The sequence below is a fragment of the Rhinoraja longicauda genome, chromosome 2 (genome assembly GCF_053455715.1).
Source record: "Rhinoraja longicauda isolate Sanriku21f chromosome 2, sRhiLon1.1, whole genome shotgun sequence".
NCBI classification, from domain to species: domain Eukaryota; kingdom Metazoa; phylum Chordata; class Chondrichthyes; order Rajiformes; family Arhynchobatidae; genus Rhinoraja; species Rhinoraja longicauda.
Genome location: NC_135954.1, coordinates 60354600 through 60378880, shown reverse-complemented (window position 1 = coordinate 60378880; position 24281 = coordinate 60354600). Strand labels below are relative to the sequence as shown.

The 24281-nt window shown below is 40.5% G+C and overlaps 1 protein-coding gene across 4 annotated transcripts in view; it reads left to right on the top strand.

The window, feature by feature from the left end:
- cpne4b (copine IVb) overlaps positions 1-22910 on the top strand; it is a 286135-nt gene extending 263225 nt beyond the window's left edge. For 3 of the 4 annotated variants that reach the window (XM_078419814.1, XM_078419805.1, XM_078419823.1), the window contains exons 8-16: positions 73-171; positions 306-392; positions 3648-3707; positions 7839-7972; positions 10782-10836; positions 16297-16348; positions 16498-16631; positions 18998-19234; positions 22378-22910. In XM_078419814.1, coding sequence (XP_078275940.1) covers positions 73-171; positions 306-392; positions 3648-3707; positions 7839-7972; positions 10782-10836; positions 16297-16348; positions 16498-16631; positions 18998-19234; positions 22378-22509 — 990 coding nt within the window. In that variant the 3' untranslated portion in view covers positions 22510-22910. The remainder of the gene's footprint in view (positions 1-72; positions 172-305; positions 393-3647; positions 3708-7838; positions 7973-10781; positions 10837-16296; positions 16349-16497; positions 16632-18997; positions 19235-22377) is intronic. The other variant, XM_078419794.1, reaches the window with a different exon arrangement.
- Positions 22911-24281: the final 1371 nt, after the last annotated feature.

The following is a 24281-nucleotide window of genomic DNA, read 5'->3' as shown; positions in this document are numbered from 1 at the left end:
CTAAAGAAATGTACTTAGTGATTCTGGACTGAATTAAATCATCTTCATGCTGCATGTGATTTTGCCTTTCAGTTAATAGTGTGGGATTGGGATTCTAATGGTAAGCACGACTTTATTGGAGAGTTCATATCGACCTTTGTGGAGATGCGAGGAGCAATGGATGGCCGACAGGTATAGTGTGCACCTTTCACATCTGGATCTCTCACATTTGCTCCCTAACATAGGTTCATGTTGTTTCACTGATAAATCTAATCAACGTAAATTAAATGCAATGTGCTCTTTGTGTCTGATTTCTTTGATTGCAGGTTCAGTGGGAGTGCATCAATCAGAAGTACAAAATGAAGAAGAAAACCTATAAGAATTCCGGCATTGTTATCCTCAATCTCTGTAAAGTGAGCATCTTTACTCTTTCCTCTGGCTATATGTAGACACGAACAGTTGTGACAATCTGCAGCATGACGAACATAATGTGTTCATGCAGTAATTGACAGGCTGCTTCCTGGGTGTAAAGTAGAATCCGGCAGTCAAATCTCTAAGTAAGAGTTTGGGGACAGAACAGAGGTGAACAAAACTGCCATTATCCAGGATGGTGTAAATCTGTGCAATTCCCTATTCCAGAGGGCTGTGAATCTTGGCCATTGTATTGAAGATTTATTGTTCTGTAGAAAACCAGGTATTGGTAGAAAAGTGGACCTGACATAGTTTTGGTCATCAACTCTGTAAATTGTTGAGTCAGTTTGATGGGTCATATGGACTACGCCAGCTCTCACACTTTATCATATGTTTAAATTGTATTCAACTGTTACAAAATTATTTGCTAACCTTTGCTACAAAATTATTCCCTAACCATCAATTCTAAACTTATCCCTGGTCACACATGGAAATCGAACCAAACTGTATGCAACACTGTTGGGGAAGGTCCAGACCACATATCTGTGCCATTTTTGCCACAGTCACATGTTGAAATCCCTACTATTTCTGATGGCTCAGCTTCTACTGAAATGGTCGCACTTGTCTATTATCAATAAACCTGATTATTCTAATCAAGTCCAGGCTGCCCTCATTCATTCTGTGACATGAAATCTTTCATAACTCTCCAACATGTGCTTGCTCTAAAAAGTCCCATTCACCCACCATTCCTGTGATCGGTGACCTGCACTACCACTTGGTTGAGCAACATCTGACTTTACAATACTAATGTGCAGGAATGAACTGCAGATGCTGGTTTAAATCGAAGGTAAACACAAAATGCTGGAGCAACTCAGCAGGACAGGCAGTCCTACTGTCTGTCCCACTGAGTTACTCTCGCATTTTGTGTCTACCTTTACAATACTTATCCTGGTTTTAAAATGACTCCATGGTCTTATCCTTTCCTGTATCTATAACTTCTTCCCACCATATAGATCTCCAAGGTTTTTTTGCCTCTCCAATTCACACCACCTAAATGTCCCTGATAGTCCCTTTACAATGGGGAGGCACTAACCTCTGTAATTTTCCCTACTACTATTTACTTCTTTAATCTGTTTCATGCTCGTATATCGCTTTGATCATCTGCCTTAATGTCTCTTTGGAAAGCTTTGTGCCATTTTTTAATTTAGTAGTTATCTGTTGATGTATTTTGCTTCACTAAAGGTACTTATGATGATAAAGTTGTTGCTAATGTGAACAAAAATCATTTCAATTGTTTATTGTTTGAAAGAGGACTGAGACAATTTCTGACATGAAAATATAATTGATGAAATGATGGCAGTTTGTGTTAGTAATGGTAGCTGTAACCACCCACAAATCAACATAGTGTGGCACGTCGGTAGAGGCCTGAAATAAAGGCAAGGAGCCAGGTATTTTGGGGGCGTTTTGGTTTAATACTCGGTTATCAGACAGGTCGAGTCTGCCGGAATGGCTTCGCGCCCAAAACCTTGTCCTTATATCTGTAGTACCGGACCGCCCCCCTGGACTGGTCCATTCCCGTGCCGAGGGGTCGGTAGTGGTATGGCCCGACCCTTGGGAGCCGCTACAATAGGAACTATTATTCCACTTTTAGTCTGGTGGATCCATATCTATATATATTCATGTATCCACCTTACCTATAAGCCCTTGATCTCCTTGCTTAACTTGCTGTGGATGTTCAGCAGTTGAGTGTTTCAAAGATGACAAGATTTTTGGACACCATCATAGTTGACGAATGTGAGAGCAAAGCAGAGGATCATTGTCACCCCACCGAGTGCTGTCATTGGCCTTAGGTGCTGTATGACCTCGTCCTCCAGTTTCATATGTTCTTATGTTGTAAGAAAATGCTATCAACTTGGTGCAGAAAGCCCCAAATGTTCACTCTTCCGCATGAGGAAAAAGAGCTTCTGATATTCCTCTTAATTTGTTCCTCTACTTTTAAGATTTAGCTCCTCTTGTTTTTGTTGATCAACCAAAAATAAATAATTTTCCTGCAAATATCTTACTGAAATATATTAACATTGTAAATGCTCAGATGACAAACTCTTTAATCTTCAACACATGAGAGAATACAATGCCGTGTGATGAAAAGACTCTTACTGATATCACAGTATCCTGATAAATATGATCAGGTTCGATCCTGACTACGGGTGCTGCACTGTAAGGAGTTTGTACGTTCTCCCCGTGACCTGCGTGGGTTTTCTCCGAGATCTTCGGTTTCCTCCCACACTCCAAAGACGTACAGGTATGTAGGTTAATTGGCTGGGTAAATGTAAAAATTGTCCCTAGTGGGTGTAGGATAGTGTTAATGTACAGGGATCGCTGGGCGGCACGGACTTGGAGGGCCGAAAAGGCCTGTTTCCGGCTGTATATATATGATATGATATGATATGATATGATATGATATGATGGCCGTCACTTCTTACAGCACATGCAGAAATTGCCCTGAGTTCATGCTGCCCTGAGTGGAGCCAGACGAGATGTCTTGCATTTGTGTAAAAAATCCACTGTAATGTATGGAGATTTGACTGAATATTATTCAATGCCATGAACAGTGACTGAATCTATTGAACATAATGGTCAAAGTCACACACCTTGGAAGCACATGTCAGGCAGCAGACTTGGATTCCTGCTGCTGTAATCATGCTGTAATCCACAGCGTGTGCTATTTTCGTAGGAAGACCGTGAGTGGTGAATTCAACTACAAATTCCCATTTAAAAAAATAACTCTCAAAATGTTTTTGACTTAATATGGCAACAAGTGCTCATAATTGAGAGGTTTTGACAAATTAGATGCCAAAAGGCTGTTTTCTCCAGTGCAGAACTTGGGCTTAGCCTCAGAAAAATACTTTTAAATGATAAGGAGGATTTCATCCAAAACATTTTTGCTTTCTTATTTTAAAATTAATTCTGCTAATTCTTATTCTTAAAATCTGATTAAAACCAGGATCCACATCCCAGTGGTCATCTTGCATATCAATGGTTTGCTTCTCTTGTTGAAGTAGATTCACATTAAGAATGGGCAGGTATGAGTGTACATCTGTATTGTGTATATTTGAGACCCCCCCCAAACCAGTGAAATTTTAATTCTTGCATTAAATTGCGAGTCTTTAACTCCACAGTTGTTTACAATAAAGTCTATCTGAATGAAGACAATGATTTTCCTGCTGAAAGTAATTAAAGTTCTTTCTGACCTCCAGATTCACAAGATGCACTCTTTCCTTGATTATATCATGGGTGGATGTCAGATTCAGTTTACAGTAAGTGACTCTTCATTAAAGATTTTAATCAAAATTTAACATCCAGCTTGCCACATCGTGCTGTTACTGCCAAGGCACCTTAGTGGGCAGGAATGTCTGTGTGATAAGTGCTTTGAGGAAAAGCCTGATTTATTTATAAAAGCACTATTTATTTCATCAAGTAGGTTACAGCTACTTTTGCTTACTGCCCATGTCTATGCCCATGCACATTGAATGAAATACTTGCCATGTCACTCAATGGTCTTAATTGGGGAGAGATGAGCAATTAGAAAGATGGAAGACCAAAGCTTGCCTTGGCTGCACTGCTCTGCATCCTCTAGTTGATAAATATATCCAGTGGGAAAATCATATGGACTGCTGGATATTTCAGAAGGATACAGAGAAAACCTGATGAGAATGTGAATGATCAGTTGGTGCTGACTTTAAATTATCAATCTTTTCAATTGAAAAGCAATTAGATTGCACGGTGATGCAGCTGATAGAGCTGCTGCCGCCTCACAGAGCCAGAAACCCAGCTACAAATGTGACCTTCGGTGCTCTCGGAGTCTGCATGTTCTCCCTGTGACTGAGTGGGTTTCCTCCAGGTGCTCCAGTTTCCCCCCATATCTCAAAGATGTGTGAGTCAGTCGGCTGCTGTAAATTGTACATGTGGCTGATAGAATCTTGGGGCAGTTTAGTTGAGAGATGGAATGGAAACACGCCCTTCAGCCCACCGAGTCCATGCCGACTATAGATCACCTGTTCACACTAGTTCTATGTTATCCCACTTTCTCACCCATTCCCTACACAAGGAACAATTTACAGCAGCCAATTAACGTACAAACTCACACATCTTTGGGATGTGGGAGGAAACCAGAGCACCTGGAGGAAACCAACATGGTCACTGGGAGATCACGCAAAATCCACACACAGAAAGCACCCTAGGTCAGGATGGAACCCAGGTCTCTGGCACTGTGAGGCAGCAGCTCGACCCACTGCACCACTGTTGATGAGAATGTGGGGAGAATAAAAAATGGGATTGGTGTGAATGGGTGGGTGATATTGCAGGCTCGTGGGCAAAAGGTGTTAGCATACTTATCTCTCTACGATGCTAAATTAATAAAACAATATGCGGAGAAATATCGGAGTCATATTATTTGCAAAGTTTACCCAAAATTATGGGAAATTATGGTTTTTAGAATTTAGTCCAGATTTTGCTTTGAAACAAAATCAGTCGTGTTTCTATTTCTGTTTCTGTTCAGATGAACAGCAATTTCCTGATGTGAAACAGTTTATTGGTCTCTGGGATTTTGTTCAGACTTGTTGCAATCTCTAAAATTAATATTTCCTTTGAGATGATTAACAGCCAGGTAAACAAAAACTGCAGCTGTGATTTACAAACCAAATATGACATACCGTTCTAGTCAAGCTCCATGAATCCATCGTTCACCGTTGCCTGACAGAAAAACTGTCAAAGGATGGCTCCGCTCATTACCCTGTGATTTTCCTCCAGCAGTTTTATTTCATTGCTATCCTCTCTCTCTTCCTCGCAGTAAGGAAGGGATAAGCGAGCTACTTACAGGCTGGTGACAGTGGTAGGAAAATTATTAGAAAATGTTTAGAGAGAGGATTAATATGCATTTGGAGAGGCAGGGATTAATCAAAGGTAGCAAGCATGGCTTTGTTAAGGAGGGATCCTGCACGACTCATTTGCTGGATTTATTGAAAAGGTAACCTCGGTTGTTGATGGGGCCAGTGTGATTAACGTAGTCTAAATGGATTGGAAAAATAATCGCACCTTCGTCGACATAAGAGATTAAAAACGTTTCCCCCAACTCCCCACCCCCCCCCCCCCCCCCCACCCCTCCACATAATGCAAACAAAATAACACTAAAACATACATTTAAGACATACTAAAAAAAACAAAGAAGGAAGGGACAGACTGTTGGCGAGGCAACCATTGCTGGCGCCACCCGGTGTTGTAAGATATGTAACAAAGTAACGATGGTAAAGGAAACAGGCCATTGTTAGCTGTACATTGGGTGAAAATGAGTAGCCGGTACGACATGGGTGGGGGAGGGATGGAGAGAGAGAGAATACCGGGCTTACTTGAATTAGAGAAATCAACATTCATACCACTAGGCTGTAAGCTGCCCAAGCGAAATATGAGATGCTGTTCCTCCAATTTACGTTTAGCTCACTCTTACAATGGAGGAGATCTAGGACAGAAAGGTCAGTGTGGGAATGGGAAGGAGAATTAAAGTGTTTAGCAACCAGGAGACCAGGTAGGTCCAGGAGGACTGAGCGAAGGTGTTCAGCAAAACGATCGCCCAGTCTACGTTTGTTCTCACTGATGTATAAGAGTCCACATCTTGAACAACGGATACAGTAGATGAGTTTGAATGAGGTGCAATTCACAATATACTGGGCAGTTTGGCAAATAAGATCTGAAATTGTAATAGAAAGGAACTGCAGATACTGGTTTATACAGACACAAAATGCTGCAGTAACTCAGCGGATTAAGCAGCATCTCTGGAGAAAATGGATAGGTGACGTTTCGAGATGAGACCCTTCTGCAGACTGATTGTAGGGGTGGGGGGAACTTTATATATGAAAAGTCCAAGTCAAATCAGGGCCGACAACTGATTACCTAGGGAAGGGAGATTCCCTGATAGGCCGATTGTGGGCTAGGAACGGTGTGATCCCAAGAGGTATACACCGTTGTGAACTGTGTAATTGTTTAATTGAGGAGGTGGGGGAGGGGGGGGGGGGGGGGGGGGGGGGAGATCTGAAATTAGTTTGGTGATAGGAGGTAATGGGTGATAGCTGAAAATCAGTTTTGCAATGCAAGCTTGTGCTCAGTGGTGTTTTGCAGGTTATCAGTGCTTGGTTAATTTCCATTTGTTAATGTACATCAATGATTTGGATAATTACAGAGTCACAGATGACACAGAAATTGCTGGTGATATTGATAGTGAAGAGGATAGTCATGGGTTCCAGAATTGATACACCCACAACATTTAAGAAGTATGTAGATGAGCCTGAACTCCACGGCATAAAAGTCAGCTACTGGTAAATGGGATTACGATCGGCAAATACCTGATGCCCAGCACAGAAGCAGTGGGCCTAAAGGCTTATTTCCTGCTGGGTAACTCATGCACTTTAAATAACCGCATGTACAGGCACACATACCTGCCATGAACAAGTACAGACACAGGCAAACGTGTACACGCCAAATCACCGGCACACAATTCCTGTTAAATATTATTTTCCTCTGTGCTGCTAATATCACCTCAGCATGAAATCAGTGAATGTTGTGCCGAATCTCTTCTGTAAAAAAACATGACAATATCTACAATAACCGATATCCCACTTCGTAATATCATAAGAGAGCAATGCTTCCTCTATTCCATTGTGGTGCCTCAAGGAATGTCCACCATAATAGCAGAGCCCGGTCAATCTATGCAAGATCTCTCACTCCCAGAGAATTAGGTGGAATTTACAACATTCAGGCCACTCAGCCCTTTCCGTCCAAGTCTCTAGAGGTACGACCTCCTCCTACTCATCTTGATCTTAACACTTTGTTCCTCATCAGTTTCTCCAGCAGCCCTTGAAATGCACTCCTCAAATATTTTATAGTTGTAGATGGATATTTGAAAGGGGAAAGTGTCTCACTATCTACCCTATCTATATCCCTCATTATTTTGTACACCTCATTCAGATCCTCCCTCATGTTTTGGTGTTCCAAGGAAAGCAAACCCAGCCTAGTCAACTATTTCTTCCACCCCAAGCAAAATCCTAGTGAATCTCCTCTGCTTCACATTGCTTCACTGTGGTAAAGTAACTTTCTCCTGACTAAGAACAGAAAATACCAAAAATACTCAGTCAAGTAGTGTCCATGAGAAAGAGAGATGGTGTCAATGAGCATTTGTCAAGAGTTTGGAGGATTTATCTTCAGTCTGAAACTTTAACTTTGTTTCTTTTTCCACACGTGCTGCCTGATCTACTGAATATTTTTAATGTGTGTTTATTTTACATTTCGAACATTTAGAATGATTTGGCTTTCTGACTTTGTCCTGCATCAATTGATGAGTTTATTGATGATTTTTGTTATAGGTTAATGACGACTGACTGTGCTTTTTGGTCTTGCAGGTTGCTATAGATTTCACAGCATCCAATGGAGACCCTCGAAATAGCTGCTCCCTGCACTACATCCATCCCTTCCAGCCTAATGAATACCTGAAAGCATTGGTGGCTGTGGGAGAAATCTGCCAGGACTACGACAGGTAAAAGTGCTACCAAAAGATTCGAGTTTTATTCCATTGTGTGGACCCGAGTGATTGGTACTTGCCTTATCAGCTTATTCCTAAGAACCAGATAGAGATTGCACTATAGGTTAAGTATTGATATCAATGGATTTAAACAAGAAGTTAATCTGCATTTACGGTTTCTGCAAATAATTTAAAGTAACTGCTTCAGTGAGAAAGCAAGCTTTTCTGAGCAACAAACAACTCAGCAGAGTGATGCACATGTCATGTTATTCTGGTAACAAAATGCCACTTTTCGTTATGACTTTTCCCACCAAGAAAAAAATGGGAAAACAGAGCATCTTTTATATTAGGAGAGACCTCTTAATATTGGTGTACAATTAGTTTAGTTTATTATTGTTACGTGTACCGAGGCACAGTGAAAAGCTTTTAATTGCTTGCTATTCAGTCAATGAAAAGTTTATACATGATTCAAATCAAAGATTTCAATCACAGTGTACAAAGGATAAAGGGTACAACATTAGTGCAAGACAAAGTCTGATTAAAGATAGTTCAAAGGTCTCCAATGAGGTGGATGGGAGGTCAGGACCGCAATAGCTGGTGAGAGGAAAGTTCAGTTGCCTGATAACAGCTGGGAAGAAACTGCTCCTGAATCTCGAGGTATGCGTTTTCAAACATCTGTATCTTTTGGCTGATGGGAGAAGGGAGAACATGAAGTGACCAGAGTGAGACTGGTCCTTGATTGTGGTGGTGGCCTTGCCGAGGCAGTATGAAGTGTAGAGAGAGTCAATGGAAGGCAGATTGATTTGTGTGATAGTCTGGGCTATGTCCACAACTTGCAGCCTTGGATGGAGCTGTTCCCAAACCATGCCGTGATGCGTCCCGATAAAATGTTTTCAATGGCACATCTGTAGAAGTTGGTGAGTGTTGTTGGGGACATGTTGATTTTCCTAAGCCATCTAAGAAAGTGGCAGCATTAGAGTGAGAGATCTTTTGTGTAGAAACATGAAAGGCAGAAACTAAATATAAAGAACAACAAGCAAATAAGAAGAGAAACGAAATGCTGATCTTTATCACAAGGGGCTTAGATTACAATTGTAAAGAGGTTTTGCTGCAATTGTATAGATCTTTGGTTGCAGATATGGAGCACCATGTGCAGTTTTGCTCTGCTTACATTGGGATGTTTCTTCTCTAGCCACCATGAGGTTCCGGAGGACGGGAGAATGGCCAATGTTGCTCCTTTGTTTACGAAAGAAAGTAGAGAGAACCAGGGATATATTGGCCAGTGAGACCCACGTCAGTGGAGGAAAACTGCCGGAGAGAATTATTTGCAATAGGATCTTCTCCTAAACTGAGATCGGTTTAACTAGGCATCCTGTTGGGCACAAACATTGTGGGCCCGAGGGTCCATTTATGTACTGTACTGTTCTATATTCTATGATATATCTGCCTTGGAGAGAGTGCAATATTGATTCCCTGCATTGTTTCCTGAGTGGAACAGTTTACTATAAGGAAAGACTGAATAGGATGGAACTGTATTCCTTCATGGGCTGCAAATCTCTATATATATATATGCAGTAGTATGGTGGAAACAATTAAGGCTTGCCTTTGTGTAATAATAGGCACTATAGGTAATGCATTTAACATAACAAAACACAAACGCATTGCCGTTGTTAAGCAAAATTTAACTAATGGGTTACATTATGGGAAATTAACAAAAATGACCAACGGCTTCTCCAAAAGGATAGTTTAGAAGGAATGTTTTAAGAGAAAGGAAGATGGAAAGAAGAAATGTAGAGGGCATTCCAGATAGGTACGTTGAAATCACACCTTAAGGAACCAATTCAATTGAAAGATAATCAATAGCCCAAAATTAATAACAATCTCAAACATTTGGATTTATAGAGATAGGAAGGGATGACACTAAAGAGGAATTAGAAATATGAATATTTAAGTGCACACTCACATAATTTATGAGCATTTCAATAGTTAGTAAAAAGTGCAACTAAACTCAATTTATGCTCCTAATATCCTATGGGAATGTTAATGGGTTCTGTCTATATTATTTTCCACAATATCTGTCTTTAACATTGATAAGTTTTACCTTTGTGCCATGGTCCTATTGAATATTTATCAAGCTCCCTCCTAATGTGGTTCCAGTAATCACCCAACCTAATAGAAAATTCAAATAATAGATCTCTCCTGATTTCCAGAGATAGCCCGAGGGAATACTGTACTTTCAGAAGTGTTATAATTTGGAAATTAAGTAGCTGCATTGAAAGGTGTGCAGGGAAATTCTCCCCAGTGGTGCAGCCAATATTTATCCTTCAGTTTACGTGTACAAGGTTGATCCAGTCATTATAAATTGTCATTTGAGGAAACTTCTTGTGCAGAAATCGGGTGTTCTATTTTAAAATTACAACATTAACAATGCTACCTCATTCAATGCAAGGTTGTAAAAGTGCTGTAGAAATGCAGGTCTCATCAATTCTGTTTTTGATGAAAATTTATAAAATTGGTGCAAATTTATCAATGTTAAATTATGAGGTGATTTACAGGATTGATTTTCAATCATAGCTTTTGGTAGCTATTGTATCTTGTAATGTTTATGCCACTAAAGGAAGAAGCAATTTGAATATTTTGATGCTTTGACTACTGACTGGTTAAAATGGCCACTGGACTAATTAATATATCGGATCCCTACTCATTCTTTCTCTGCCCCATGAATAGATCAGTATATACACACAGCAATTTTTAAACAATTATAAATTGGTGACGTGTTTCCTATTAAGGCAAGACTTAATGTTATTTTTTAATGTTATTTCAGTGATAAAATGTTCCCAGCCTTTGGATTTGGAGCAAGAATACCACCAGATTTTAAAGTGAGTATCAAGTAAGAACCCTCCGAGATAGAAACATAGAAAAATAGGTGCAGGAGTAGGTCATTCGACCCTTCGAGCCAGCACTGCCATTCAAATATGATCATGACTGATCAGTACCCCGTTCCTGCTTTTTCCCCATATCCTTTGATTCCTTTAGCCCTAAGAGCTAAATCTAACTCTCTCTTGAAAACATCCAGTGAATTGGTCTCCACTGCCTTCTGTGGCAGAGAATTCCACAGATTCACAACTCTCTGGGTGAAGAAGTTTTTCCTCATCTCAGTCCACAATGGCCTACCCCTTATTCTTAAACTGTGGCCCCTGGTTCTGGACTCCCCCAACATCGGGAACAATTTTTCTGCATCCATCCTGTCCAATCCTTTAAGAATTTTATGTTTCTGTAAGATCCCCTCTCATCCTAAATTCCAGTGAATACAAGCCCAGTCGACCCATTCTTTCATCATATGTCAGTCCCGCCATCCCGGGAATTAACCTGGTGAACCTACGCTGCACTCCCTCAATAGCAATAATGTTTTTCTTCAAATTAGGAGACTAAAATTGCACACAATACTCCATGTGCGGTCTCACCAGGGCCCTGAACAACTGCAGTAGGACCTCCTTGCTGCTAAACTCAAATCCTCTCGCAATGAAGGCCAACATGCCATTAACTTTCTTCACTGCCTGCTGTACATGCATGCTTACTTTCAGTGACTGATGTACAAGCACACCCAGGTCTCATTGCACCTTCCCTTTTCCTAATCTGACACCATTCAGATAATAACCTGCCTTCCTGTTCTTGCCACCAAAGTGGATAACCTCACAGTTATTCACATTATACTGCATCTGCCATGCATCTGCCCACTCACCCAAGCTATCCAAATCACCCTGCGCCTCATAGCATCTTCATTGCAGCTCACACTGCCACCCAGCTTTGTGTCATTCGCAAACTTGGAGCCGTCACATTTAATTCCCTCGTTAATATATATTGTAAATAACTGGGGTCCCAGTACCGAGCCTTGCGGCACCCCACTAGTCACTGCCTGCCATTCTGAAAAGGACCCGTTAATTCCTGCTCTTTGCTTCCTGTCTGCCAACCAGTTCTCTATCCATGTCAATACCCTACCCCCAATACCATGTGTTCTAATTTTGCACACTAATCTCTTGTGTGGGATCTTGTCAAACCTTTTTGAAAGTCCAGATACACCACATCCACTGGCTCTCCCTTATCCATTCTATTTGTTACATCCTCAGGAAATTCCAGAAGATTAGTCAAGCATGATTTCCCCTTCATAAATCCATGCTGACTTTGACCGATCCTGTCACAGCTTTCCAAATGCGCAGCTACAACATCTTTAACAATCGACTCAAGCTTCTTCCCCACTACCGATGTATGGCTAACTGGTCTATAATTCCCTGTTTTCTCTCTCCCTCCTTTCTTAAAAAGTGGGGTTACATTAGCTACCCTCCAGTCCACAGGAACTGATCCAGGGTCGAGAGAACATTGGAAAATGATCACCAATGCGTCCACGATTTCTAGGGTTACCTCCTTGAGTACTCTGGGATGCAGACCATCAGGCCCTGATGATTTATCTGCCTTCAGTCCCAACAGTTTACCTAAAACCATTTCCTGACTAATGTGGATTCCCTTCAGTTCCTCCGTCCCACTAGATCCTCGGTCCCCTAGTATTTCTGGGAGATTGTTTGTGTCTTTCTGTGTCACTGTGATTCTCTTACTCTGGTCTATTATCTGTCCCAAATGCAATTGTTCCACGCTAGCAGCCATTCCTTATTATGCTTTTCTTACTAAAATGTCTTACTGTCAGGCTGTGCAGTGAGGATGTGATTAAAATGTCAGAAATATGGCGACCTATTAACAGTATATAAATTTATCCCCAATCAATGGAACTAAATTCAGAGACTCTGTGAATTGTACTTCCAGGGATGAGTCTCCAGATAAGTATATTTCCTCAAGACGTTACAAGGAAATCTCCCTGATTAGATAACAACATTGCTTCAATTGCTCACCAAATTTAATGGGAACCTGTGAAACTTTGCTCATGTTATGCAATTGCCTTTCTGTGCTTAGCTTTGTTTCATGGTTACAGAGAACGTCCCAACAAATTGCTGGTGCATCTTCTTTCTCAAGGGTGTACTGAAGAAAAAGTAACTTGTTAAGGCCCTGTCCCAGTTCGGTGATTTTTTAGGCGACCACGCTGTCGCCGCACGGTCACCAGTGGGTGTCGCGTGCATGGTCGTGAGTAGTCACCAAAGAGTCGTAGCGTTTTTCTGGCCGTCGCTGGATTTTGTGAAGGCATGAAATTTTTCGGCGACTGTTAGTTTGACACCAATGAGCATAGCTTGACGTCGCCTGACGTGGGCGCTGTCGTAGGTTGGCGCCAGGTTGTCGCCAGGTGATTAAGGTTGCCGGTGCTAACTTCGGCGAATGCCAAGTGTGGATTTGATGTGATCATCCATCATAAATTATGTTAGCTTTTGTATGTTTTTGCCCTTGTATTTTGTTTAAAGTTTGAATTTTAAAGTTTAAAGTTTATTGAAATTTATTGAAGTTTATTACAATATTTTTGTATGCACTGTTGTATGTTCTTATCAACCTTTTTAAAAATGTTGTTTGTATATCAATAAAGGAAATTCTTGACATTTTGATGGAAAATTGATGTATGAAGTTATTGTATTTCAGAGTAGTTTCTCATGGCATCACTTTCAAATAATCATGATGCAGAATGATTGGTAACCCTACCGTACACCCCCTTTTATAGGGAAAGTGGGTGAAACTGTCTTCAGTTGTCTTCAGTCTTCAGGGTCATAGCTTGTCGCGGTGGACGTAGGTTTTCTTCAGTTGTTGTAGGTTGTCGTCTCTGTGGTGGTAGTTTGTCGTAGGTGCGGTCGTAGGTGGACGTTCTACTTGCGATGATTGGGTCGCCGGTTTTCGGTAGCTTGCCGTAGCTTGACGTCGACTAGGTGGTAGGTTGTTGTAGCTTGTCGTGGACATTGTCGTAGGGGGGAGTCTAGTTGCCGGTTTTTCGGTGACCTGCTACGACTATGACAGTCGCCGGCAGTCGCCTTAAAAAACGCCTAACTGGGACAGGGCCTTAAGGGGAGAGGGTTGCATTCTCGACCACTGAGTGGATCAGCAGCCCTTTTTTCGACAACAATCCGATCCTTGATTTATTTTTAGTGCCTTCAATGGGCAGCCAACAAAGGGCCAAACAACAGCAGAAGATTTGTTGTCTGCCGCTTTTTTTTCACAACTGGCAACATAGTGAAAATTTACCCCAGAGTCTGAAGCCCTGAGAAAACATCTGAAGAATAAAAGCTGCCAACCCTCTGACACATCACATTCTATCTTTGCAGTTAGAGTAAATGGTTCTATCTGAACATCACAAACACTGTCACATCACTGTCACACTCACTTTTGCAGCCCATATAATCTATTTTCATTCTTTGAGTGCAGCTACTTTTCACAATTGTACTTTACCAATTTATGTCCCACATCTGACCTTTCCTGCCATGATTCGAGAGGATCGTCTTGTTTTTTTGCACAGTGCTTTAATAATAAATCTAATTGAAAATTTAAGAGAGCGAACTGAAAATTATGCAATGTAAACATTGCAGTACTGCCTCACTATTGCACTGGCAAGCCAGCCTAGATTTTGTGCACAGGTCTCTGGAATGGGATACAAACTCACAATCTATTGACTCGGAAGCAATGGTAACTGGGTGGCAGTATGCTCTGAGTCACAAAGTTATGGGCTTAATTCCCATGGCACAGATTCAAGCATAATTCTAAACAGTCATTCCAGGACAGAGCTGTTGCAATACTGACGGTGCCATCTTTCATTAACCGGGATCCCTAATCTCACTCAGATGAATATAAACCATCCCATTGCACTAATCTGAATGAATTATCTCCAGTAATCTGGGCAATATATTTCTCTCAGTTTCACTTAAACAAAATGACACTTTGCTGTTTGTGGGAGCAAATTTTGGTGCTTTGTTTTCAATATATGTGATTTTTTTGTTTACATTTTGCTAAAATTACCTGTATTATCTTCTGTCTTAATCATTTTCAAATGCCCAGATCTCCTTCCAGGTAACAGATTTGACAAAAAATTAATTGCATAATTTCTATACTGTAACAAAAAATAGGAGGGCTTATCATTTTAAATCTGATGATTAGAAGGATTTTTTTTTTTACAGTTAACATTGCTGAAGCTATTAGTATTTATCTTTTTCAATTGTCAATTGATCTCAGCTATTTAGCAGACTTCACTCTTGTGGGAGCCTTCCAGAACCTCAGTCAATGCACTATACCTGCATTTCAGTGGGCACCCACGAAGCATTATATTGTTAAACAGAATCAATTTCAAGTTATTGTTTTAAGACATGGAATGGAGCAGCAGCACGTTAGTGAAACCCAGGAATTAAGACACTCTAAGTTATCTTCCAACTGCACTAGCTGAGTTTATAACTCATTGCCTACTCACAATTAAAATCAACTAACAATTAAAACCAGGATCTATTGCTGCCTTTATATGATTGTAAATTCATAGTTTCCAGAAAAGTATAATTAAATCCGCATTTCATCTATAACTCTCCCCTTTTGTTTGTATTTGGGACTCTAATTATCATTGTAACTTTCCACTTCAAAAACAAAGGCAACACCATAAGAAATTCACCTCCAACACCAATTAGGCATTACAAAGAAGTCCTTGATGGTAAATAGGAAAAGGGTAGATTGCCTCAGTCTGAAGAAGGATCTCGACCCAAAACGTCACCTATTCCTTTTCCCTATAGATGCTTTAGCTGAGTTACTTTAGCGTTTTGCGTCTATCTTCGGTGTAAACCAACATCTGCAGTTCCTTCCTAAACATTGCATTTTTACAGTGGCTTTCACGGCTTCATGATATCTCAAAAGGCTTTGCATTGAAAGAAGTACCCAAGGAAATTTGACAACCAATTTGTGCACAGGAACCCCCCTCCCCCCCAATAATTGTGGGGCTAACTAAATATATATATATTTTAAATTGTAAATGATGCCAGGAAAATGTCTCTACCTTTCTTTAAAATGGTGCTTTGGGATCTTTTACCTACAACTGAGAGAGTTGATACATCCCTGGTTTAACAAATGATGATTTCTCCAATTTTAGTTGGGGAACAAAATTGGCTGGCATACTAAAGGAAGCTCTCCAGTGATTTGACAGAGATATGTCCAAGACAGTATGATGTGCAAATTGGAGGTGCACTTGGTGGTTCTGTAAAGTAACTGATGTTCTTGTCCTTCTAGGCAGTTGAAGGCAACTTTACATAGAGCTGGTGAACACTTTTCTACGGCAAAGATGTGTAACAGCTATTGAAATGTTCATATGAAATGTTTCACAAATAACAAGTTATATTCAGCAAAAATCTACCATTCTCTTTTCTCTCTCAATTAATGATTTCCAGGTCTCCCATGACTTCGCAATCAACTTTAATGAGGACAATCCAGAATGTGCAGGTAAATTCTAACAGCAGAAATTCTCTCTTACTCAGACACGGCTTTCATAGATTTGTTAGTTTTTTCAATGACCCTATGGAGGAATATTGTGTGCAGTAAATGGTTTTGCTAGATATTCATGCTCCTTCTTAATTATACTTTTTCCCAAGGTATACAGGGAGTTGTTGAAGCCTATCAGAAGTGCCTTCCAAAAATCCAGCTTTATGGACCAACGAACATTGCTCCAATTATTCAGAAAGTGGCAAGTTCTGCCTCAGAGGAAATGCACACAAAAGAGGCCACGGTGAGTGATTATGGATGGAGCTTAGGGTCCTAAATGGTTACAATAGACGAGAATGAAGTGAGGGTTACAATCAGATCAGATTTTAGTAAATAGTGGAACTGGCTTAAGAGGCTGAATGGTACATTCCTGCTCCTAATCTGTAAATTCATATGTTCACTATGAAAGTCAACTGTCCTTATGAGTATCCAACTTTCTCACTTCAGGATCCCAGCTTTATAAACCACTATCTTTAAATGCTCTTTCAAGGATCAATGCACATGTACACCTGGGTCCCTCTGTTCCTGCACACTTTTCAGAACTGTACCATGAAACCCATATTGTTTCTCCCTATTCCTTCTGCCGACATGCATTACTTTGCACCTCTCTGTTTTAAATATTATCTGTCACTTCTTTTCCCATTCGAGATAGACAGTGGCTGGTTTGGGATAGTCAGCATGGTTTAGTACGTGGGAGATCGTGTCTCTACGAATCTGAATGAGTTTTGCAAAGAAGTAACCATAAAGGTTGATGAAGACAAAGATGTAGATTTTGTCAATATGAACTTCAGCAAGACATTTTCAGCAAGAATAGCGAGATGGTAGGCTGCTACAGAAGGTTAGATCATATGGGATCCAGGGAGAGCCAGTTGACTGGATAGATTGGTCACCCTACTATAAGGGTAGATGAGTCTAGTAGGTGGGGCATCTTGGTTGACATGGGCGTTGATCCGAAGGGTCTGTTTTCACACTATATGACTATCAATACTAAAGATTCTTAAATGTCTAGGTTTTTATGCAGGGATTGTGATCTCTATTTCTCGACTCACTAGCCAGAGAAAACATCCTCCTGGCATCTCCCAGTGAAAGTCCCTTTAATAGAATGCATTGAGAGCACCTCTGTCACCCTAATCTCTTGGAGCAGGATTGCAGTGACTTTGTGGGTCTGTAGCAGATGTTCAATGATGGTGGTCTTTGCCTTGGTGAGGCCGTCCCCACCCGGCTCGGACATGCCCCGCAAAGAATGGGTCGCCCTGAACCGGCTCCGCACAGGGGTCGGCCGGTTCAGTGCCAACATGCATCGTTGGGGGTTGCGTTCATCAGCAGCCTGCGTGTGTGTAGCAGACCAGCAAACAGCGCAGCACGTCATTTTCGACTGCACTGTCCTCCGTCCCCCTGGTGGAGGGGTAGACCTCACGACCCTTGACAACAGCACATTGCACTGGCTACAGCGCCTGGAGAGCGTTACATAATCTGCTGCCTCAAACGCAAGAAGACCCTAGTCTGGCAGAATTGGACCAAGTATACTCACATCAAACTCTGAACACCAGGCGTCCTGTCAATTTAATGGGTTTTTAAGTGCAGTCTATCCAAGGCAACAATCCCCTGTGTAAAGTAAGGAGATCCCATCACTAAAAGAATTTTGTGAGACAGTCTTATTTAAGTACCGTACCTCTGCACGCCACTCAGGCCCTTGAGACTGGTGGGGTGAGTGAATTGGTCATGGGTGCATTAATTAAAATTGAAGTCTATATTATTACGTTTTTGATCTTCACATAATTATGTCAGTTTAGAAAATATACAGAATGTTGTGGCAGTGGGATCGCAACCCATATTAAATTAGCATAAAGAGCAGCTGAAACTGAAAAGAACTTGAGAGAAATCACTTGTAGACTGATAGGAAGATTCCCCTGTGTGCAAAGCAGAGGGCAATATTGTTTACTGTCTTTACAAACAGCTGGTTGATTTTGGTGAGTAAGAAACACATTCATTTCTGCATTGAAACCGATTCATTTGTTTTATGGCAATGTAGATCTGGAATATATTGTCTAAAAAGATGAGGGTAATAAATTAGAAACTTTCAACAATAAATTGATACATCTGTGATATTGGGATGAATTGGATAGACAATAGACAATAGGTGCAGGAATAGGCCATTCGGCCCTTCGAGCCAGCACCGCCATTTACCGTGATCATGGCTGATCATGCACAATCAGTACCCCGTTCCTGCCTTCTCCACATATCCACATGACTCCGCTATCATTAAGAGCTCTATCTAACTCTCTCTTGAAAACATCCAGAGAATTGGCCTCCACTACCTTCTGAGTCAGAGAATTCCACAGCTTCACAACTCTCTGAGTGAAAAAGTTCTTCCTGATCTCCGTTCTAAATTGCCAACCCCCAATTCTTAAACTGTGGCCCCTAGTTCGGGACTCCCCCAACATCGGAACATGTTTCCTGCCTCTAGCGTGTCCAATCCCTAAATGATCTTATATGTTTCAATAAGATCCCCTCTCATCCGATAAGGGAGGGTAGAGGCATACTGAACAACCTCCCACGAAGAAGTAACATTTTATGATTGCAATTCTAAATGTTTTTTTTATTTACCAGCAATACTTTATCCTTCTGATACTGACGGATGGAGTGATTACAGACATGGCAGACACCAGAGATGCCATTGTCCAGGCCTCTCACCTACCCATGTCGGTGATCATAGTGGGAGTTGGGAATGCTGACTTCAGTGACATGCAGATGCTGGATGGAGATGATGGCATTCTCCGATCACCAAAGGGAGAAGCAGTTTTACGAGATATCGTTCAATTTGTGCCATTCAGGAACTTCAAGCATGTAAGTAAGAACTGGAGTCTCACGATTGGTGGAAGCATCCGCATGTTAGTAATCAATCTGTTGTGCTGTGCTTTGCATCTTGACAAAAAAAACTGGATTTCTGCAGCATTTTTCAATTCAAACTTCAAGTGCTTCACAACCAATGATGTATTTTTGCAGTGCAGACACAGCTGGAAGGTAGGAAACATGGCAGTCAATTTATACACAGTAGGACTCTCACAATATGACATTGACCAGATCATCTGCCTTCGATGACGTTGAATGGGAAACAAATATTGGCCAAGGTTACAGAGAGAATCTGCCCTGGTTTTTGGTCTTTGAAAGTGCTGGAGTAACTCAGCGGGTTAGGCAGCATCACTGGAGAACATGGATAGGTGATGTTTCAGATCGGGACACTTCTTCAAACTGATTGTATGGGGTGGGGGAAGCTGGAAGAGAGGAGAGACAGGCCAAAGCATGGCAGGTAAAAGGTGAACACAGGAGAGGGGTGGAGGGCTCGATAGACAGATTGTTTGACAAAGACCAGAGGTGAAAATAACAAAGTGTGAGACAAAAGCATTGAAGAGCTGCAAATTCTAAAGCCAGGTGAAGGAATACAGTTGGAGGCGAGGGGTAAAATAGGCACAAGTTCACGTGGGGCACTAGGGAGGGGGGTAAGAAAGTGGGGTGTTGGGGAGAAAGGGGAGTGGGGGATTTGTTGGAGATTAACTAAAATTGGAGAACCCAAGCCTCAGCACCTACCCTCGGACACAACCCCTCACATCAGGCACTGCCACTCCCACGAGGTCCTGCCTTCACTTTAATACATCACTGGAGCTTTCACATCCGGAAACATGACTGTTTATCAGACCCCCCACGGTCTTTTCTCAGCTCCACAGTCTCTTTTGAAGCTAGCCTGTGTGGAAAACAGGCACCACTTTTTAGTGTACTGGAAATCAATTTATAATAAACAACAATGTTTAACCCTTCCTCTTTATGCAGGTAATTTGCTAGGAGAATGTAACATCCTATTTTAATGATTTGTGATACTAAAATTTGAGTGTATTCTTAAAAATAATTTTAGCAAATACAAATCATCTTGATGTGAATCCAATCGGTGTCTCAGAATTTAAACACTGCAATTCTTAGGGAAATGGTACATAGTGTGTAAATTATTGTATTTGTGATCCTCATGACTAAACTAATGATCTGTTGACTTCAATTCCCACCATGGCAACTGGGAAATCTAGATTCACTCCCCAAATAATCTGCAATTAAATAATCAGTAACAGCATGTTCTGGTTTATAGTAAAGTATCTATATACGATATTGCTAATTCTCTTTTGGGAAAACAAGGAAATCTGTGGCTTCTGCTTCTTATATGTTATCTGATCCCCTTCTTGAAGGCATTTGTTGTTGACTGTTCCTGCATTGCTATAATCCTACTGAAATCCTATAGACTGTATTTCACAGGCGTAGTAGCAGATTAAAAAGTAAATTTAATGTTTTGCTACACAAAACATCATTGAGTTGTGAGAAAAATGTCTTAGCTATAGCTGCCCTTTATTTAATCAACGAATGAATGTAGTGAATCGCCAGGTCAGACAGTTGTACAAATTCCATTCCAGAGTCCTTCAGTGCCAAAATTTGGACCAACATTCAAAGTTGTGCATTTTGGATGCATTAACTTCCAGGTTAGGCATTACATTTAGGCCCTGTTCATTCTCTCCAGTGGATGTAGGAGGTCTTATATTTTAAGGAAAAGAATAAGTTATCTATAGAGTAGTGTTCAAATGTATTTCTTAGTCTTCTTCTACAATCCATGTCCAGGCCATTGTCACATTGCTACCTTGGGGCACTGGCTGACATTTTAGTGTGCTTCCTACACTGCATAGTGACAACATCAAACTCAATGGCCTTGGATTGTCCAGAAATGAATGTAAAGAACACCACAGAAAGTGATTAGTATTTATCCATTATTTCTGAAACATTGTACTAATTAAAAGGAAATGTTCCTGAAGAGGAAATGTTCCTGAAGAGGAAATTATAAAGAACCTCACTCCTTTAAATAATAAACTGTGGATATTCAAGAAACATCCTGTTTAGAATAAAAATCCAAGTGCAAACCAACTCTCTTAACAAGAGAGCTGGCTGTTGAAGAACAGAATATTCAGTTATTATAAGCATCTTGTTCAAATCTGAGAGGCTCCAGAGAATTAGCTTGAATTAATATCTTTACTCAAAGATATCAACCTTAAACAATTAACAGTGATTTTAATTCCAGGCTGCTATCTCAGCAAGCTGATCCATGCAAAATTTCTGAAATGTCATTCATTTGGACTGCATGCAATTTGAATTAATAAGCAACGGTTGAGGCAGTTAAAGACGCATAGCTTTGCTTTAGCCAAAACAATCCTTGATGAAATATAAATTGTGTTTGACGTGCTAAGTTAAGAATGGAAGCATAGACAAGACACTATTTCACTTGAAAACTGCCTATTTTATAATCAAACCCTACCCATGTCAGCTGAGGCTCATCTGGCAGCAGAACCACCATCAACACAGAGGTACTGGATTGAGTTCCCACTCCATTGATCAACACCGGAACCTATGCTTGGACTCCACTAGTAGCCCTGAGGATGTGGTGCACCTTTTTGCTAAATAAACATCCATTTTTTTGCTAAATAAAGATCTATCTACTCTTGCTAGAATGCAATATTTTGAAGTTTTGAAGATGACCACGGAAACTTCTTTTTGGCTAATGTACATCCGTTAATCAACATTCATGAAAAATAAAATGATCAATATTGTTCATGCATTGTTAGTGGGAGTTTGCAGAGTGCTAACATGATGGATGTCCACATCCTCTGAGGCTGTCAGGGGTTATGGGGAGAAGGCAGGAGAATGGGATTGAGAGGGAAAGATAGATCAGCCATGATTGAATGGTGGAGTAGACTTGATGGGTCCAATGGCCTAATTCTGCTCCTATAATTTATGAACTTCTACTTTGCAGTACAGACTAGTGCATCGGGAAGCATTTGAGTGGATGTAATTTGGAATGCCTCGAAGTGATGAAAGGCACTATAAAAAGTTAGTCCTTCTGTCATTAATTACATTGTTTTTATTCTTAGATAGTACAGAATTATAATCTGTTTCTTTTATAGGCATCCCCTGCTGCTCTTGCCAAGAGTGTCCTTGCTGAGGTACCTAACCAAGTGGTGGACTACTACAATGGAAAAGCAATTCCTCCAAAATGTCTGTCCGACTATGAGTCTTCCCGAACTGTTGGACCCTAATACTTTAGTAACTATTTACTTAGTGCACAATCTAACGTAGAACACGTCACAGTGACTTTTAAAATGAATGAGAGGAAATGTTTTGCATGTGTAACCACAAGGCCTGCATTCTTCAAAGCTGTTGTACTGTTGAGAAGTTTTTACAAGACAGACTACTTTGCATAAGAAACAGCATGTCCCCCTGAAATGTATCAGTATCTTTCTTTTTATATACAGATTGATCCGGATTTTACTAAATTTCTTAATATTCTTACACTGTAAAGCATTTTGGAACAATTATTGAAAGATGATAGAGAGCAGTATTGGCTCCATCTGTTACTAATGATGGATTTTTCAAATCAGCAGTTGCATGAACTGTATTTTGCATGTCAGTAATAAAGATGACAGTTTTCCAATTGTTTTCAAATCTTTTCTTCTGGGCAACAGACTCTCAGCAAAATCAATAACAGTGTTAATTCAATCTTGTTATAATTAGATCTAAATCTGACCATGGACTTAAGTATTGGTAGAGACATTCAGATACAGCTTGAAATTAAGAGACTGATAATGTTGAAATCTTGAGCAAAAAATATGCTGAAGATACTCAGTAGGTCAGCCACCATTTGTAGAGGGAAATGGACAGATGATGGTTTGGATTGGGGCCCATGTCTGGTCTGAAGAAGGATCCCAGCCCAAAGTGTTATCTGTCCTTTTCCCTCCACTGCCTAGCCCGCTGTTACTCCAGCAGTTTATATTTTGGTCCACATTATGAAATACAATGGTTCAAGTGCTCTCAGACTAAATAAAGATCTATCTACTCTTGCTAGAATGCAATATTTTGAAGTTTTGAAGATGACCAGGGAAACTTTGAACCCAGAATTGAACACTTTAGCATGAAAGTTATTTAGATAACCAAAAGTTCTCCTCTTAAATTTTAAAGCACCCAATAGAATCATTGCAAGCTACTCACACATTTTCAGTGGATCTTTCTTCACAAGAAGATTTTAGAACCAGACTCACTCCAGTGACTGGAACATAAAAAACTAGAGCGATACCCCACTGTTACACTACTGATGGATTTTGAATGAATCTTTAAATTGAGTCTGTCTGCCCTCTTATGGTGCAGACCTGAGAAATAGAGGAGAGAGCCCTTGATCTCTTTAAATTTGCTTCTCCATTTAATAATTTCTTGGCTAATTTTCAACCTCAGCACCTCAAACATCTTAATTTCCTTAATTCCAAAATTAAAACAGTCTTGAATATGCTCTCAACTTTATTTACACTGTCTGGATGAGTATATCTTCTCATAATGAAGGAGATAAAAACTGCACACATGTAGATTGTAGAAACTGCACACAGTTACACAAAAGTATTTTCTCAATTGAATAAGTACAGAAGAATTGGAATAGTATAATACTGGCTCACATACCATTTGTTTTTCTAATTGCAATGATTTGTGTTCATGGACATCCACATTCCTCTGTGTACCAACATTTTGCAGCCTCTGATACTTTAAAAAGTATATTACTTTCCTATTTTTCTTCCAAAATAAATAACTTTGGCTTTCCATCTCGTTCTCCAGTACTCCATTTGGTATTATTTTTAATTTTAGTTTAGAGATACAGTATGGAAACAGGCCTTTCGGCCCATGCCGACCAGCAATCATCTGTTCTGTCCAACACACTCAGGACAATTTACGGAAGCCAATTAACCTACAAACCTACACATCTTTGGAATGTGGGAAGAAACCGGAGCACCCAGAGAAAACCCACATGGTCACAGGGAGAACGTAG